Source organism: Magnolia sinica, chromosome 18 (assembly GCF_029962835.1).
Source record: "Magnolia sinica isolate HGM2019 chromosome 18, MsV1, whole genome shotgun sequence".
Taxonomy (NCBI): Eukaryota; Viridiplantae; Streptophyta; class Magnoliopsida; order Magnoliales; family Magnoliaceae; genus Magnolia; species Magnolia sinica.
Window position 1 is genome coordinate 4448887 of NC_080590.1, and position 19706 is coordinate 4468592.

The 19706-nt window shown below is 39.6% G+C and overlaps 2 protein-coding genes across 4 annotated transcripts in view; both read left to right on the forward strand.

Moving 5' to 3' along the window:
• Nucleotides 1–243: 243 nt before the first annotated feature.
• The window catches only part of LOC131233881 (beta-galactosidase 11-like), a 74882-nt gene continuing 55419 nt past the window's right edge, over nucleotides 244–19706 (forward strand). Inside the window, exons 1-6 of one of the 3 annotated variants that reach the window (XR_009165391.1) lie at nucleotides 249–1010; nucleotides 1280–1385; nucleotides 1497–1581; nucleotides 2121–2239; nucleotides 2351–2521; nucleotides 2830–2962. Coding sequence is in view for 1 of the 3 variants with exons in the window: in XM_058230714.1 (XP_058086697.1) it covers nucleotides 904–1010; nucleotides 1280–1385; nucleotides 1497–1581; nucleotides 2121–2239; nucleotides 2830–3000 (588 nt within the window). In the remaining 2 variants the exon portion in view is untranslated. Of the gene's footprint in view, nucleotides 1011–1279; nucleotides 1386–1496; nucleotides 1582–2120; nucleotides 2240–2350; nucleotides 2522–2829; nucleotides 3180–19706 lie in introns of those variants that run through there. The other 2 variants (XM_058230714.1, XR_009165394.1) reach the window with 2 other exon arrangements.
• Nucleotides 16159–19087, forward strand: LOC131233709 (uncharacterized). The gene is made up of 2 exons (XM_058230495.1): nucleotides 16159–18372; nucleotides 18915–19087. Exon 1 carries the CDS (start codon nucleotides 16159–16161, stop codon nucleotides 18337–18339), a length of 2181 nt encoding a protein of 726 aa, XP_058086478.1. The 3' UTR covers nucleotides 18340–18372; nucleotides 18915–19087.

Below are 19706 nucleotides of genomic sequence, written 5' to 3' on the forward strand. Positions count from 1 at the left end.
AAAAGGAGGATGGGTTAGCTGCCCACAGTTTGTGATCAACAAATTGGAAAGATTGGAATGGTAATTTCTGTGGCAATTCTAAATTCTTTTCTCATTTATTATTGAACTAAACTCCCTAATAACTATTATTGCTTTCTTTCTCATTTTAGTTATATATATATATATATATATATATATATATATATATATATATTTATTTATTTATTTATTTATTTTAGGCTTAAATTCAATTTGGTTCTGTTTTGTGCAGCATTTCAAAAAGTAGATGTTTTTTTTTTTTTTTGGTAAATGTTCGTCATTCTGTTTGCAAGGCATGTGTCACCTGATGAGTGGATAACTTGTTTTTTTTGGATAAGGACACATGGAGTCGTGGGATCATATGATGGACATTTGGGATCCCAAATAGCACACAGCCTAAGTGTGTGTTGCATTTGTGCTTGACATCGAATATTTTGAAATGGGATTATTTTTTGAAGACCCAAAAAAGGGATTTCCTTTTCCATCTTAGACTCTATGGCAACTGGTTACCATCCAGATGCCTCTTTTTTAAGGTTTTGGGAATTTACAAGTCAACAAGAACTTCCATATAAGCGGGATGAATAGCATTCTTTGGACTCTTAGCTTCTTGTACATGCGTGGGCTTAGCAAACCTTGATATAGAACGTGTAAAGTTAGAATGTTCACCTACAATCCATTGGATTTTGATCCGATTCATGTTGAGGGATCTGTTTTGCTTTCGGATTGATTCCAGTAATCATCATTAGAAACTATTGTAGTTTCAGGTATAATTCATGCAGTGGTCAGTCTACTATCTTCACCTTCTTTCATACAAGGTACAAACAATCAGAGGGTTTTATGGCCTAAAAATGTTTTTTATTTTTTTTGTCTATTTTCTGTGTGTTTATGTGTGTGAAGATCAACTCATGCAATGGAAGGAACTGTGGAGATACTTTTGTTGGCCCGAATCGGCCAAACAAGCCTGTGTTATGGACTGAGAACTGGACTGCTCAGTAAGTGTACTTCTAAGGATGAACTTAAAATAATTAATGGATTGGATTTATTCTAATAGGATAAACAAAAATGAATTAAAAACAACATTGTTATTGTCACAAGAATAAAGATTGTTAAGGATGTCTTAATGGATAATTGTCACCTACGAAATTCATAACGAGGTTGTTTTTAAATTCAGGAAGGTTCTCGCTTTTTTTTTTTCTTTTTCTTTTTTATATGGCCTGGCTTTGAAAGAGACTAATTGCATTGACTGCTTTGGTTACTGTAGGTACAGAGTATTTGGTGACCCACCATCTCAGAGATCAGCTGAAGATCTTGCATTCTCAGTTGCTCGCTTCTTCTCTAAGAATGGCATGCTCGTAAACTACTCCATGGTATGCCTTGGGGTCAAGTTCTGTAACAATTGCTTCACCATTCATTTAATTGATTGAAAGAGAGAAATCACTTCAGCCTGAAGAAGTTTATCGTTCTGCTTATATTGGCAGTATCATGGTGGAACGAACTTTGGCAGAATAGCTTCCTCGTTTATAACAACTCGCTGTTACAATGAAGCTCCTCTCGACGAATATGGTTAGAAAACTGGAAACCTTATATATTTTAAGTAATTTGGAGATTTGATAGGAAATGTTGACAGTCATTACTAACTCAAGATGTTTAGTTCGGAATTAGAATTAGGAGACCCTATAAAGGGTGGAACCAATTCATTAATCAGTTTTATTTTTTCTTTGATGATATTAATTAACCAATGTGACAATCACTACCATTTATAAGAATTTATAGTATGGAGATGTTGGGAAGATTAGAAGTAGAAAAATGTGAAAGCCAAGTTTAGAATCTTGCATATCTTTTGACATGGATTGAACATGTGGCATTAATTTTAAGGAACTCCTTGACCAGCGGCAAATACAAAGAAGGCATTACAAGCAATAATGTCCCTATCAGCAAGTACAGATGGCTATGAAATGACCTGTTTTTTCTTATCTTTTTGTGGAGATAATGCCTTGTTAGATTTCTTAAGTACAATTATTTTCCTTAAGAGATTGGTCTAAAATAGTTGGAAATTTTCCTCTCCTTATTGCATTTGCTTCAATTTATTTATTCTTATTCAGGTTTTCAGAAGGAACCCAAGTGTCGTCACCTCAGGGACTTGCACTCTGCTCTGAGACTTTGCGGGAAGGCTTTGCTTTGGGGGCTTCCCACTGTTTACACAATGGGGAAGGACATAGAGGTGAAAATACTGCAATTAATTTTATGTTTCTGAAGAATGTCATAAATATGTGTAAATATCCTAGCATGGTTATTGGAATTATGGTAGACAGTAAGAAGTTTTCCGTTGCAGGCCCATGTTTATGAGAAGCCAGGAACTAGTGTGTGAGCTGCCTTCCTCACCAACAATGATACTAGAGAAGCTGCAACTGCAACCTTCAGAGGTGTTGAATTTTATATACACCCTAATTCGATCAGTATTCTCACTGATTGCAAGACTGTGGTGGTCTTCAACACTCAAAGGGTAATTTGCAATCTCTACCACTTGTTTTCTCAAACACTGTTAAACAACATTACAGAAAAACTTGTCAGATTTAGGAAAACGCTGGAATTAGTGGGTATACAATAGCCCATTGCCTACTAATTGGCTGACATATTCTATTAATTTCATAAAATGCCCTCATTCATTTATGCTTGCCGAAATGTTTTTACTAGAGACCTCAAATGGGTCTTTTACCATGTCCAGCACTTGAATTATTAGCATACAAGCTATAACTATGGCATATTGTCTCAATTTAACAAATGGTAACCCTGTTGGTTGTATCCAAACAGGTTACTTCACAACACAATGCAAGGGGCTATCATCTAGTGAAGGAATCTCACAAGGATAAGGAGTGGAAAATGCATCCAGGGAAGATCCCAACAATCAGCGACACTTGTATTAGATCAACGGCCCTATTAGAACTCATGAACTTGACTAAGGATAGAACAGATTACCTCTAGTATATTTTAAGAGCTTTGCTTAACGTTAGATGTATTTTGGATATTGTATTTGTATCTGGACTGAATCTTGTCAGTACAATGGAAGCTTTGCTCTTTCCTTTCTCCATTTGGAAATTGTATCTGTATTTGCAAAACTATGTGTTTTGGATCAGAGCAGTTTCATGATTATTGCTTATTTACTTCTGAATTTGAGCTAATCGTATAGTGTCTGTTATCTAAGTAACCAATGTGTTTCTGGTTGTTTCTTTTGCTTTGTTTCCTAGCTATTTTGTAGCAGCAGGAGATCTCTTGGCTTTTGGATGTTTGCCTTCTTATGTGCTTCAACCTGCTTTTCAACATGACCTGGACAGACAGGAGAGGCCTAGCTAATCCGAGCTAACTGTGTCAGCTGTTGCAAGCCCAATGACACCAAACATTGGTTTTTCGTGTGTGTTTCCTTGTAGTACCCTTTGTCTATATGCTAATGCTACGTAACAGTTTGATATAGTAGGGTGCATCTGTAGCTTGTTTTGAAAATTTTAAATGGACAGGTAACTTTTTTGTTGGTATTGTGCTTATATGAATGTATTAAAATGAACGATTGTATTTAATTGAATGAATGAATGATAATGCACAGGTTTATGAATGGATTAAAATGAATGATTTAACCTCAGTTGTTGAGAACTAACATTAAAAGTAGGACTGTACACGAGCCAAGTCAGCTCGAAAAGCTCGCTCGGCTTGGCTCGATCTAGGCCGACTTGACTCGAGTCGAATGACGATTCGGGTGAGCCAAGCTTCATATGACCTAGCTCGTTTTGAAAACAAGCCAAGTTCGAACATGGTAGAGTTTGACACGACTCGACTTGAACCTGGCTCGGCTCGACTTGAATATATATTATATTATATTATATATTATTATATTTAAAAATTTAAAAAAAAAAAAAAAAAACTTAAACCATACTCTACCCGTCCGTCCCTTTTTTACCATTTCCCTTCCTTACCTAACTTGCCGCGCTCAAGCTCCTGTCTCTCTCTCTCTCTCTACCACTTGCCCGATCTTGAATTAGTGTCTGCCCGACTTGTCTCAGCAATATGGCCTACACTCACTCGAGCGCTCCTCTCTCTCTCTCTCTCTCTCTCTCTCTCTCTCACAGCACAAAAAACAATGTACCATCTATGGCTCTATCTAATATATATAAATATATAATTGAATATTTAATTTGGGGGTTGGATTGGGTTGTTGGGTTGAGTCTGATGCGGGTTGGGTGCTGGGTTGGGTTAGGTTGGGAGCGGACTTGACTCGACTCGGGGTACGCTCACCTCAACTCGATCCACTAGCTCGTCTTGAGATTGACTCGAAAGGTTTGGCAAACATGCCAAGCTCCAACGGTAAGCTCAAGGCCGAGCTCGAACTCGAGGAGAGCACGAACGAGCCAAGCCAAGCTTGACCCACCTCGACTCGAATCAGCTCGACGTACAGCCCTAGTTAAAAGTTGAATTTAGCCTAAGTTTTATAAGTAATAACAAGGGATTTCTTTGGCTTTTAAGATTTTTTATTAAAAAAATAGATACGGCTCTTGTCCGTAGCTATTTCTATCTTGTTATGGATCTACTCCCTATTGGCTAGGAATTCGTACACTAAGATTTTAGCTACGGAACAAGCCGTAGCTATTGATATGCTTCACGACGGATTTAGTTCATAGCTATTTCTTTGAAAGATAGCTACGGACTTGCTATGGATAAAACCGTAGCTATAGATAGTTGAGGATTAGCCCTAGCTTTTTCTCCTTTTTTGGTAGTGTAGACAGTTGTGATTCCTACTAGGCATCACGGTTTTCCACCAAAAAAAGTAAGTGTCCTATTTGGCTCAAGCACATGCTATTCTCCTAATTATTCTAAGCACTTTTCATATTGGACGCAACTTCTAAAGCCCAGCAGACGAAGAGTTATAATCAAACTAAAACTTAATATAAATAGTAAAAACGAAAATAAAGTCGAAATTCGACGTTTGATATGATGGAATCTTGCAAATTAGGCGTGTGCAACCTGGCATAGTGGATTTGGGTGGCTAAAGTAGCTCGTTGTACCGTAAAATAATATATGGCACCTTGGATAACTTTTTCCGGTTTGTGAGATACGCCTGTTTTAAGGTTCTAATGGTCCGGGTCACTTTTGCCTCCGGTCAGGCCTTTTCTAGTCCATCTTAGCCATGAAATTATACACGTTCCACTCTACCTCACTACAAGTGTAATCTTAGCAACATCTTTAAACATCGTCGGTCAACATCTTAAAACATTTGTGGAAATTTTCCAATTCCAATCGGGTGGGCCAAACTGTATCAATAAGGAGTGTTCCTTGCCCCGACACGTAGCAGATAAGGCAGTCGATCCAGACTGTCAATTTAGTAGGGTACATTGAACAGAGAGTTGGAGCCATCAGTTTGCGAGGGCAGGATATCATCCATAACATGGGCCATCAATACAGGACCCATGACATGGACGATCTGGACACACCGCCCATTGGACCAACACTAAAGCCTACTCTTTTAGACCCTGAAGTGCTGCATTGATCCATGCATTAGGTTTTCATTGCATGGCGCCAGGAGAGAAGCTGGCCCAACCAGACCGTTCAGCCGGATGTTCCAATCGATGGACGATCAGTGGGTGAAGGAAAGTCGCAGTTAGCATGAATGCGTGTGGAAAAAAAACTTGAAGTCACGATCAACCTAAATGCACGTGGAAAATTGTACCTGAAGTCACTGTCGACATGAATGCCTGTGGAAAAAACGCCCCTTTTGCACCTTTTGTACCGTTTTCCGTCTAGACCACGAATTTAAGTTAATCCTTTTGGACCATTTCCTCAAGCAGAAATACCTGCTTATTTCCAAATAGCTTGAAATTGTAATATGTAGGTATTTACAAAGCATTTATAATAAATTTGAAAAATCAAACCGTTAATAAGTTGCACTTGTGTTTTGTTTCTGGCCTTTGAATAAAAGTATCTTTCAAAAAAAAAAAAAAAAACAAAAAAGAGAGTGCTAGCAAGGTCTATTGGCTACCCGTGGCTGAGAAAGAGAATAAAGAAAGAGAGAAGTTAGGAATATCGGGAGATCGAGAGGAAGAGAGATGAGATGGAAAGATACAGTTTTTTCAACATGCCTATTTACTGAATCAGTAGAAACTAACTGGTGTAATTTTTTTAGTTGTAAATACTTAGTACCTAAAAAGAGTTCTGGGCGTAATTAGCTTATATGCTATTCCGTTTTGGTTTTTAAGTAGTAATCTGTCTACGGGTAAACAGATTGTGTGCTGGGCTAATATGTAATTGTTTACCATGAATAAAGTAAGTATTTATACCATAGGGCTTGAGCAGTGAATATTTCAAAATCTGCAAATCACATAAGAAAGACTTTATTCTTTTAGAGCCCTAAGAGAGCATTAGGGCCTGTTTGGGAGCATGGATTTGAAACCCACTAGATTTGAAATCCTCTTATTGTGTTTGGCACCATAGTGTGAGAATCAACTTTAATCCAAAAGTAGCTATCCATAGTATATTTGTAGGGATTTGAATATGTAATTTTTGACACAATGGTTGTAATAAGCCCGCTGAAATATATACTTTGCCAAAAAATGATGAAATTCCAAGTCTCAGATGGGCCACAAGCACAAGATCACATCCGAGTGACCAACCAACGATTTTTAACCGTTGATTTACATTGACAATTTTTGGACGGTGTTGAGCATCACATTAAAGTAATTATAGCGATGCAATTAATAATCTAATTATTTTAGGATATCATTTAGGGGTGCACATCGAACCGGTAGAACCGTGGAACCGGACCGGAACCAACCAAACGGTCGGGTTCTATAGTGTACCGGTTCCGGTTCCAAAAATTAAAGAATCGTTTAGTTTGGTTCGGTTCCGGTTTAGGGGTATGTAGAACCGAATCGAACCGTGGATCCGAACTGTGAATCCGAATCATGGAACCAAACTTGGAACCGAACTATGGAATCGAACTTGGAACCATGAGTTTAAAATATATTTTAGCTGTATATTTGACTCATGATTTATGGTTTACAATGCACCCTTTGATTGTTTTCATAAATATATTTTTTCATGCCATATATAATATCTAAACCATTCATCAAATGGATCACAACATGAATGGACATGGGCTAAATTATAAAATAGAACATGCAATTGGGCTGGATTATAAAAAGCCCAAAACCGTGGAACCGATTTGGAACCGAACTGGTTTTCACGGTCCGGTTCTGGTTCGGTTCTAGGGTGCTAATGGTCCGGTTCCGATTCTGAAAATCCTAGAACCGTAAGGAACAGTTCGGTTCCGGTTTCACCCCAGAACCGGACCGGACCGAATTGAACCATGTGCACCCCTAATATCATTAGTGGGCCATGCGTCCAATAGATTAATAGTCTAGTGATACACATGTTATACAAATTCTTATGGATCCATCCCCCGAACGAACTGGACATGATAATTTTTCATCATCTGGCTCGAGCAAGAATCAAATGAATAAAATGGATCCATATAAAATATATATGTCATCCATACATATATGACTCCATGTAAGAGAAGATTTGCCGGATTCCATTTTCCACATTAAATCACTTTGTTCTCTTTGTATTTGCTTGGTGTTATTGGATTGTTATCATAGATTCATCTCTGTGTGCTTCCGCAGTCCCCCACACCATTCAACAAAGCCTATGTGGAACCTACCATGATGATTATACGTAAGTTGCATTCCTCTTTTTTTCTCTTTTTTTTTTGACATTAATTGCATGTAGCCTAGGATGAAGGGATTCTCGCAATTGTAAGCTCTGTGGGCCAATTGCCATAAGTGTTATATGCAGTCTATTCATTTCACTAGCTCATTTTAGGGCTTGAGCTCAAACATGCTCATTTTAGGGCATGAGTAGAGGTGTACGCGAGTCGAGTTGGGCACAGCTCGTCTCAGCTCGGCTACTTATTGACACCAGCTCGAACTCGGCTCAGCTCGGTCATCGAGCTTGACTAGCTAGCTCTTCTCGGTTTAGTCAGCAGCTCGGGCCAGTTTGAGCCAAAATTGAGTTGAGTTCTCCTGTGCAGCATTTTCACAAACACATGGACTGCACCTTCAAAATCCCATTGTATGTAAAACAACAGCAATGATTTTACAGGTATTTCATCAAACACCTTCTAAGCAACATAAAAATAAAAATAAAAAGGTAATTGTTTCATATACATACCTTCCATGCCACTGGCCACACTTTGTTGAGTCATTTTAATAAACACATGGTGAGCAACATCAATATCAAAGTAACCGAGTCACCGAACTGGTTTGATCCGAGTTCGATTTGAGTTGGGTTCGATCCGAGTTGAGTCGAGCTCGGACAAGATTGAACTCGGTTCGAAATTTTTTCGAGCTAAAAAAATCAGCTCAACTCGGCTCAAACTTAGTTCCGAACTGAGTCAAATCGAGCTTTTTCGAATCGAGTCGAGCAAGCTAACTGAGTTAACTCGATTCATGTACAACCCTATGCATGAGCTCCAACACAAGGCATATGAGACTGCAACCATTGAAACCTTCCTAGCCTCACTATCATGTTTATATTCCATTTAACCCGTTCATTGTTGTATTATAATAAATTTTAAATTTTAAATATGTTTCAAAATTCAATTTTATTTTTATTTATTTATTTATTATTATTATTTTTTTGCTTATTTTGTTTGATTTGGAAAAATAATTGTCTTTTAATGATTCTCCTTATCTCATATTAAAAATGATCAAGGAAAAATTCAAGTGTATAAAGGGAGACTTTTGTATAAGGCTTGAGCCCATTTCAAAAGCATGTGAATTTAGTCCCATGAGAGGGCTATACCATTAGCTTCAACCTATACTTTCGACCATATGCACGCATGTCCAGCCAGGCTAGGCCTGGTCTATATGTATGTTTATGTGTGGATTGAGAGTACACTTGCTTTAATGTTTTTGTTCCGCAAGTTCATTCACATTGTCATTTTTGTACGAATTTTCAAATTAGAGACATGTCTCTTTAGATGGTCACATCAGTTGGGTTTATACTCAGCATATCTAACCCATTTGAAATGGTGTTTTAAGCACTTAATTGTAATATTTAAATAGACCTTATCTCATTCTGGTTTTTCATTCGAAATAAACACATGTTATGCTGCCTTATGTTAAGACATCAACTTCGTTGAAAATAAGAAAAGTATGGATGGATCGCTCCCCATTGATGATCTTCTCTTTCTATTTATTTTTCTATTTACGTGTAGCCACATTCTTCCTTTCCCTACATGGACTGCAGTTGCAAGGGATTCCTGCAGCTGTAAGCTCGGTGGGCCTATTGCCTGTATGTGTTATATTCACTTTGCTCATCCCCTTCGCCAGCTCATTTTAAGACATGAGGTAGATCTGTGATCATGTGGACTACAAATAGGAAACTATGAGTATAAACACATGTACGGATTTTGAATTGTTTCGATCTGATTTTTCAGGCATGAGCCGGCTCACTGACACCTCTATTTGCATGCATACGAGCAGCTAGCTGGGTTTGATGAACATAGCCCGTGAAGAGTTTGCTCTTATCCTCGGGATGTGAGGGATAATTAAAAGAGTGCCGCTAGTCATTTTCGTCTAGGGCAGTACTTAATGGCGGATTTCAACCGTCCTTCCTGTTTTGTGTGGCCCACCCAATCCGCATCCCTGGTCGGTCAATCCACCTAACGAGTTTCGTGTTTAAATTTTGTGGAAAATTTCCAACTCTAATCATGCGGGGCCCACTGTATTAGCAAGGAGTTTTCCTCGCTCTGAGACGTAGCGGATAAGGCAGTGGATCCAGTTTGTCAATTATGTAGGGCACATTGAATGGATGAATAGATGATTGGAGTCATCAGTCTGCAAGGAGAGGATCATCCATGGGCCATCAACATAGGATCCACGAGATGGACGATCTTGATACACCGTCTTGACTGTTAGACCATGCCGCGGTGCATTTAACCATGCATTAGGCTATCGTTGCATGGTGCCAGCAGAGAATCTGGCCCATCCAGACCGTTCATCTAGAAGTTCTAACGGATGAGATGATCAATCGGTGAAGGAAAGTCAAGTCAACATGAATGAGTGTGGAAAAAAAAAAGACCCTTACCAGACAAGATGGTAGTCTCCCGTGGAAGTTCCTCGCAACAAGACGTTAGTCTACATTGTGAGTTCCCTGCAACAAGACATTAGTCTACAGACAATCTGGACGGTTGTAAGCCATTCATTGTAGATGGATTACAGCCCAAATTTCCCACTCATGGAATGATCTTGACCGTTTGATTTGTAGGTTAGACCATTGATCTCTTTAGCCATCCAGTTAGGACGTGGAATGTTGTGGCAGGGGCTCTGTGGGGCCCTCCATGATGTATGTGTTTTATCTACACCGTCCATCCATTTTAACATCTAGTTTTAAGGCATGAAACCCAAAAAGAGACAGATCCAAGCTCAATCGGGCCACATCACAGGAAACAGTAGGGATTAAACACTTACCGTTGAAAACTGCTTGGGCCACAGAAGTTTTTGATCAAGATTGATATTTGTGTTTTCCCTTCATCCAGGTCTATGTGAACTTATGAACACGTTGGATGGAAAATAAATATCACGGTGGGCCCTAGTATAGTTTCATTGGTGGCCTCATAATCACCCCTGCTTCCTATGGTGTGGCCTCCTTGAGCCTTGGATTTGGCTTCTTTTTTACCTAATAGCTGAAAAACGATCTTTTAAAATGGATAGACGGCGTGGATAAAACACATGCATCACGGTTAGCCTCACAGAGCCCCTACCAGAACCGAAAGAGTCCTGACAGGGGTAGGGTGGAATTAGCGGCGTCGACACGGTTGACGCTAAGGGCCAGTTTGGGTATTCGCGGTAAGGTGTATAAGGGTGGATGGGATCCCTAATCTCTGATAAGACGAACGGAAGCGTGTTTGGATGCCGTCTGTCTCACCGCGATTTAAGGTCTGACTGGTGCGATGGAGTCGGTGGGATATCGAAATCCCTCGAGCCGCACCCCCTCTCCTTCCCAATACGTCATCGAGAGCCAGCGTGATGGGTTTCAGCCTATCTTCTCGCCTGCTGCAAAGGGGAGCGTATTGGATACTGAATGGTTCAGTAGCCAAAACGCTACTGAAGTGATGTGGCAAAACGCCATTGCTGGATGCCAAGCGGCTGTTTCCTGCCAAAAGACATTCCAAGAAGTTTTTGGCGCTGGGAATCAGGTGGGGCCTACCATGATGTTTGTGAGAAATCCTACCCGTCCATCTGTTTTTTGAGTTCAAGTCAGACTTGAAGCCAAAAATGAACAGTTTCTAAAGCTCAGGTGGGTCAAAAAAGTGATACATGAACTTTCACAGTTGACATATTCGTGGGCCACAGAAGTTTTGAGTCATGCTAATATTTTTTATTTCAGTTCAACCTAGTAGGAATGAAGTTATTAACGGTATGGATGGATTATAAACATTACTGTCAAACCCAGGTAAATTTTAACTGTAGGAATTTCTGGATACGGTTCATTTTTTGCATCATGTCCTTAAATGAACTAAAAAAACGGATGGAAGGGGAAGATTTCTCACAAACATCAGCCTGGGTTCCCAGCGCAGGAAGAAATCTGCGTCCAGAAAAAAAAAATGCAATAAGTAAACTCTGTAGGGTCCACCATAATTATATATTTTATTTGATCTGTCCATCCATTTTATAAGATAATTTTAGGGCCTTAGCTCAAAACCTAAGTATATAAAAAGTTAAAATCGACCACACCTAAGGAAACAGTGTGAATTGAATTTATACCGTTGAAAATTTTTTGGGGGCCACAAAGTTTTGGATCAAGATTATATTTGTTTTTAACCTTCATCCATGTTTTTTGATCCTTTGAATAGTTTGGATGAAAAATAAACATTACTGTGGGGCTGGAAAGGTTTCAACGGTGGAAATCATTATTCCCACAGTTTCCTGTGGTATGGTCCACTTGAGATTTTTACAAGCTTCAATTTTGGACTCAACGCTTAAAATTAGATGGAAAAACAGATGGAAGGTGTGGATAAATCACATAAATTCACAGTGGGCCCAACTGAATTTTCTAGGAATGACCATCCCATTTCATGGCCGAGTGGTGCACGGCGGAAAGGGTGAAAGATCCGTTAACGGATCTGACGGAGTAGCATTTATACCAAGGAACATGCCGTTTGCATCTAACCAATGGCGTTTTGCCACATCACTTCAGTAGCGTTTTGGCTACTGAAGCTTTCAGTATCCAATCCGCTCCCGCTGCAAAGACCTGCGTCGGTCTTCCTCGTAATTGCAGGAAATGGGTGGAAATGGCGGGATTGCGTGGGTTATTTAACCCCCGTAGCAGGATTCGTCGTAGATGGAGGAGGAACTTACCCTGGGCAATCAGCCATCCTTGCAATCGGAAGGTTGGTTTTCGGAGTCCCTGTCCCCATTATGTTTTTTGTGGTTAGCATGCTTGAGGGACAGATTGTCATCCAAGCCCCGACCATGAAGCCTGCTTCATTGAGCGACGGTTGGAGGTTTAAGTCCTTTGAGAAGCTCTCTCAGGACAGCCAAATTCATAGCATTTCAATGGAAGGGCCACGGATGGATTCATCAGTGTCTCTCCAGAGTAAAGAAGAAGAAGCAGATTCCTCAACAAAAAAACTTCTACCTGATCTTATTTGATATGAGTAGAAATCGATCCATGTCATGAGAGGTTTTTTAAAAAATGTTTTTATTTATTTATTTTTTTTAAAGCATCGATACCTCGTTTTATGTTAGGAGACTGTTTGGATGCTCCATGATTTGCAATGGACTGGATGTGGTTCCAGTTTCCCACCCAGCCCAAACGCAAGTGGGTTTAGTTCTGCTGAAACTGCACAAACAGTTGCAATTTCTGGGGACTTCCAATTGAGTAGTTAGACGTGCATTTTCTTCTGTTTTCCTTGCTTTGTTTACGATTTGTAATTCATCGTTTCTTAAAACTCACTTATATACATGATTGTGTCTAAGGGATGCCCTTTGGATAAAAAAAAAGAAAGAAAGTGGCAGTGATCTGTTTTCTTTTCAATCTTAATTTGTTATTGTCATTTGTTCGGTTATGTTAGGTTCTGTCTAATGGTTATTACATTATGTTTTACAATTTCGGTTGGCCTTCTCATGTATTTTTTATATTTACACCCCTTGTAAATGTGAAAATGGCTTTCTGATAAGTGATATTTCCTACTCTTCTTGGATGTCTGTTATTGCAGGAAATGGCAGAAGAATGTAGTTTAACTTGAAGATCAATTCACTGCTTCTAGGTCAGGGTGAAACACGACTAGCAGGTAGGTCGTTTGGTTACTGGATGATTTTTAGATGTGTTTTTTTTTTTTTTTCCTGTGATGCTTGGGGTTATTTGATGAGTTTTAGAAGTATAACTCTGTTTTGCAATGAAAACAGCTTGTGTAAGTTTGTTGGTTGGACCTTCTTTTGATGGTTGCTTGATGTATAAGAAGAAGTATGTTAGTCACAAAAGAAAATGTTCTCTCTCTCTCTCTCTCTCTCTCTCTCTCTCTCTCTCCCTCCCTTTACAAGTGGTCTATGGGAAAAATCTCCTCCAAAAAAAAAAAAACTACATAGGTATTTGTCAACCTTAAGGCTGTGTTTGGAAGAACTATTAAATTGAATTGCGATAACTAGTTCCAATGCTGAATTGTAAGTCTTAATGAGGCAGTTCATGTACATGCCCACGTGTGTGGTCTTGGAAAGTAGAGGTTTGAGATCCAATTCATCCATCAGATGGGCATTACTGGATGTCATGGCCCAAGAATCGGGTCTGGTCTAATAGCTGAGAAACGAACTTGGTTGAAGTTTTCTATCCTGTCTACCTGATTCTAACATCATGGTGCACCAGCTGAGTGGACTGGCTTTATTTTTGGGTTACCCATCTGATGGATAGCTTGGATATTGCGCCTGTTTGCTACACTGGATTTATTTTTGGGTGAGAACATCCATGTGTTGAGACCCACCTGATTGACAGCTTGGATATTGTACCTGTTTGCCACACTGAAATATGTGGTGGCATGTAGATGGTATGCTTAGAAATCACAGAAACTAAAAAAAAAAAAAAACTATTCTTTTCCACAGTTTCCTCAGATGTTGAGTTTTCCTTTCCAAATCTACTTCCTGGATTTATGCACTAATTGAACTAGTTATTGCAATTCAATTGGATAGTGCATCCAAACACAGCCTAACACTAGATGCATATCAGATAAACTCACCTTGATCAATCCAGTCTCGGTCCCACATAAAACAATGTTGTTCGCAGTGAGTAGACTTGTTATCCTGCTGCTTGCTGATAATCTTCCTACTTTCTGATGCTTTCCTCTCAACCATATCTGATTTCAGATAAAACCGTTTCGAAGACTTGATAATAAAACACACATACAAACACAACGAATATAACTGATTCTCTAAAAATGCAACTGATGAATCACCTGAGTTGCGGTTGAGACTTGGGCCCCGCCATGCCTTCTCCATTCCTGTATTCCTTCTCCATTACATGACTGGATGGTGTTCTTGCAAGAATCTCTGCTCCACTTTCTTTTCCTTGCTTTCGTTTTCATTTGGTTTTGGATGGTGTTCTTGCCTTTGCTTTGCATTTTTTTTGTTTTTTAGTTGCTTTTGGGGTATCCTTGCTGGGTTGCATTGCTTTACATTGTTATTATCGTCTTGGAGTAAAAAGGGCATTTGGTGCCTTTGTTATAGTTTTTTCAATTTTGGTATTGTTATAGTTTTTTCAATTTTGGTATGGTGAATTTGATGGTGGATGGGGGTTGTCTCCTTTTTTTTGGTTGAGTGCTCTTGTGGGTCAGGCCTAGGGCACAACTTGGACCTGATTGTGGCAATACGATTTTAACTTGGGTTATATATCGGTTTCATTCTTCAAGACCCTATTAGATTTGAGTCATAACATGACCCAAATATGCATACTTGATTGGCCTCAATATGCAATGTTATAACTAATTGGAACATGATGAATAAGTCATATATGGTTCTAGATCAACGAGCGAAAACTGTGTACGCTGGTGAAAATCACTAAGAAATAAATCCAGATCATCCAATCAAGATTACAGAAGTCTTAGAATCCTAATTTCAATCCAACTATTTAAGAATAATCGAAATTAAAAACAGAAAATTGTGCTGTTTGCATCACGTGCGATGTAAACTGCCACGACACTCTTTTGCAGAACCTATTAGACAAACACATCTCAGCCTTCGATTTTTATTTTATTTTATTTTTTTTGTCTACAAGCCCCGGTGGAACAAACACATCTCAGCCTTCGATTTTTTATGTCTACAAGCAGGGCTGTTGACATAGTTTTATGGTTGTAAGTTGTCATGGCTCTATATATGATGTAGCATACTTTGAATTGTAAAGATGGTGGGCCGGTTTTAATTAATGAAATACATGAAATCAGTTTTTTAGTTCTATTTCAAGGCTGGTGACTTCAATCCAATGGTGCTCTTCTTGTCTCGGAGAGTCCTTGATTGGAATCTTGCAAGGAAAGACTCCATCTTTGACACCACCTCCGCATTAGGGAGCGGGTATAGGAGTTGGTGCTGTTTTTATTTCTGTTATTGATATCATCTGATTAGGATTATACAAGCATCATCTGTTTTATGAAACCATGCCTTTAAAAAAAAAAAAAAAATTTTGGAAGTTTTGAATCTTGTTGCTTCCTTCAGGAAACTTTAGGAAGAACCAAACGGCCTCTTTTTTTGTCTTTTCTGGATTCAAATCATTTGGGACTTGGTATCTGAAAAGGGTCTGAAATTAGCTCCCTCCCTCGCAAACAGGCCTTGAAGATTGCATTTGGATACACAATTATTGAATTGCATTCTAATTGTCAGTCAAACGGTGAAACAGCTAGGTTCTACTTGCTTAGTCATCTATGTTGAAGGCCTGTTGAGGGCCTAGGCTCTAAATTGCAATTATGTTAACAGTAAACCAAGGAAATCAAATGATAGATTACTAGAGGAGGAGATGGAGACTACATGTGCAATCGACAGCAGACGTTTCGGCGAACCGTTACCATGGATCGGTGTATATATAACAGCAGCTTCTCTAGTTTGCTCACTTGCCATGGCGGCTGATATCATTAACGGGATCCGCCATCGAAAGCTCTGGTTTCCATGCAGATTCTTCTCGCTCAACGCCACTTCCTTGACCCTTCTAGCAATCGCGACGAAACTGCCTGTCGATCTTAGCACTCTAATGCCCCGGGCTCTAGATCAGCTCACCAAGCTCAGTGGGACCGTCCTGATTTGCACCGCAATGGCCAACTTCATGCCGTCTTTAGGAACCATGGAAGACTCCCAGGTGATCTTGAACGTTGTCCCATTGGGAATTCTAGTCATCACGATAATTGTCAACGTCTGCATTGAAATGGGTACCGGCGTCATTTATGCCTTTCGTCTGGCACACATCATAATCCTGCTTTTCATGCTAATCATGCTCCTGATTCTTTGTTCCTCTGCTTTAACGGTTTCAACCACGAGTCAGTTGCTAAAACAACAGTATGAGTTGAAACACCATCAAGCTTCAGATGGGCCAGATGTTAAAGTTGAGACATCCACCGTTACGAAATTGAAAAATGATGTGAGGAAATATTGGATGATGGCCCATAGCTCTAGTCCTCAGTATGTTATCAGTCGCTCCTTGATTGGCACCGCTTCGGGAGCTTTCTGTCTCTTGGGTGCTATCGTTCTGACGGAGGCATTCATCGCATCACTAGGTCCAAATTCACCAAGCTTTTGTCAAGATTTGAATCCTGACGAGTTTCGGACTCAATCCGTATCAGATTACGGGTGGTCGATTACGCTTGTCTCATTTTCTCAAGTAATTGCAGTTGGGGTAGGAACTGTAGCCCCTGCTTGTAGATGGTTTGCCACTGTCAATTCGATGGGCTTTCAGATAAAAACATGGAGTGATTTCAAAGGCGAGTTTAAGGTGGAGAGGTACTGGATTCAGAGATTGGTGGATTGGAAAGACAGCCCTTTACATTTCGGCATCAAGAGCAGGAGCTGTCGAAGGTTCGTCTATGGCTTTAGAAATCTAATACTGGATGTCTGTCTACGAATGCAAACTGCAATAGTCTTATTCAGCAAATCTGTTCGATTAGCTTTCATGTTGGTCATGACTGGGCTCAAAATTCTGCTGTCCTGCTTCCTCTCAATCCTACCACGAAGGCAGTTCAAGTCCTCTGGAAGCGTTTTGAATGAGGAAACAGGGTCTTCTTCAAATACAGATCGAGGCCTGAATGATTTCGTATTACATCTCGAGGGTGAGGAAAAATTGGTCCATTTGATCATGAAACAAGGCTGCATCGACACAGAGAAATGGATCCGTAAAGGTAGAAAGAACCAATTAAAACATCTTATGGATCTTTTAAGCAAATCAACAATTTCGGAAGGCTTCAAGGGAGTCTGCGATTTTGATAGCGACGTAGTTCGCCTGGTAGGTTTGGTGGAAAGTCCTAATTGCTGGGCTCTGCCTTTGGTAACCCTTGTGAGTATAGCCATTGCAATTCCTTGCACGGACCGAGAACTGATCGAGCCATTGCTACATGGGGTAAATGAAGGCCTCCGTTGCGTAAGATTCATAGAGAAGAAGCTGGATTTGAAAGGGCTGGTAAACATTAAGGAAGCAGCAGACATCGTCTGGCAAGGTGTTGATCTTAACTGTAAATGGTTCGATGTGGATCTTGCCACATTGATCCCTGAAGAGAAGGATCCCAAGAAAATAATCGAACGCCTTGCAGACATTGGAAAGGATTGTGTTTTGGACTTTGAGAAGACCATGGCGCCTTTGTGTGGAAACAAGAAGAACACTCTCAAGTGGACGGCCAAAGCATTGGCGGGCAATTCTCTGTATAGAATCTGTCAAACCATTCTGGATGACTATGACAACAAATTTAGGAGAGCGGAAGAGCTGTTCGAATGGTTGTGTGTAACGATTTCTGATATATTGGGAGCCTGTCTTACCAATTTACCGCATGCGATATCCATCGAATGCTCTTCCAGTGCCATCGAAGCAAAGGAAGATAGCATTAGGAAAGCAGCTTCTTTTCTTGGCGAAGCTGAAAACATATTGGAAACTCTCGGACACCAAGGGGTTGAAGATCTGGGCATTGATCAATGTGCCTATATCGACGACTGGCGTACCAGCAAACTGAAGAAGAACACATCACGCCTCCCTTCTGCTACTTCCAATGACGATATGTCTAGCGCTACTTCAGGTGAACTGCGTCTATCTATCGAGTAGGGATCAGAGGCTTTTGATTCGAGGAGATAAAAGGTATATCATTATTCATGGCTTCGATCACCAAATTACTGTAGTTAACCATAGGGTCGTTTTGGATGCCGTAAGTCTTATTAGCTGTAAATTGCTTACACGCCAGCTTAGTGGGTGTTACCCTTATCTTATAGCATGATATGTTATATATCCATTCACTTCATCTGTTTTTCTATACCAGTCCCAAAAATTAAGCCTATTCAAATCTCAGGTGGATCACACCTATACCTGGGAATCAAGTCGAGTCGGACAAGTTGGGGCTGAACTGATTCATTCCTGTTTTGAAATATACTGGCCCAAACTCAGTCTGACTTGGTACCAAGTCCAGCATGCCTGACAGTCCGGGTCTGACTTGGAATAATCTAGACTGAGTCTAACCAGGTCACAAGTATCAAGTCGGGTTAGGTGCAATGGGTATCCACGGCTAATCACAACTCACCTGGGTGTACTTGCTAGAATTAAATCCTCTCCATCAACTACATGACATCTCAGATCAACCTCACTGCGATAGCTATTGACGCTATCAAACTATCTTCAGTGTGTAGTAGACGCAGATGATGCGCATGCTGGTGTTCATGTGGAATAGGAGAAGCCAGATGATCTTGCGACTCTTTATTCCTGATTTCATTTGTATTTAATTTATACTGTTATGTTTTGTAAAAACTTGAGACATTGGTTTGTATAAGTTTTCGATTAGCCACTTAAATATTTTGCTATATATATTTGACTTCCCTCTTATACCTGATTGGTTTTTATTTCGCCAAACTGTTCACTCTGATAAAGAAAAAAAATACGTACGTGAAATTTGGGCTATCTTTAAAGGTTAACACTCGAGTTTTTGGAAAATAAGTAGTGTACTCGGGTTTCAGGAATCAGAGTGTTACAAATGTGTATGTGAAATTTGAACTTAAACAAATCCCCTCTAGATTTAGAGAAAGTTTGAGAACACAAAAACTTAAACTTTGTTCCCTTTAAAATTGTTAGGATAGCTATTTGAACTTATTTCGAATCCCCTTAGGGTTAGGAAAAATTGTGAACATAGAAATGTAAAATTTTAGGTTTAGTTATTTGAATTTAGAAACTAAATTTAGATACCATGAGAGAATAAACAAACCAATACGGTGTACACTATTTCAAACAAGAACATTCCTTAAATTAGGCTTCCAAGGAGCATTCTTGAGAATCTAGAATTTGAACTTTTCCCATAATTTTCCTTAGTTAAAATAACATTGTCACAAACACAAAGTGAGTGAAACAAATTTAGGCATCGTGAGAAATTCTTTACCCACCATATTGTACACAAGTACTCCCTAAACTTAAGGAATCATGCCAGAAAT

What these genes read in the sequence shown, in the direction of transcription:
- LOC131233709 (XM_058230495.1), top strand. Translation starts at nt 16,159, where the DNA reads ATGGCGGCTGATATCATTAACGGGATCCGCCATCGAAAGCTCTGGTTT.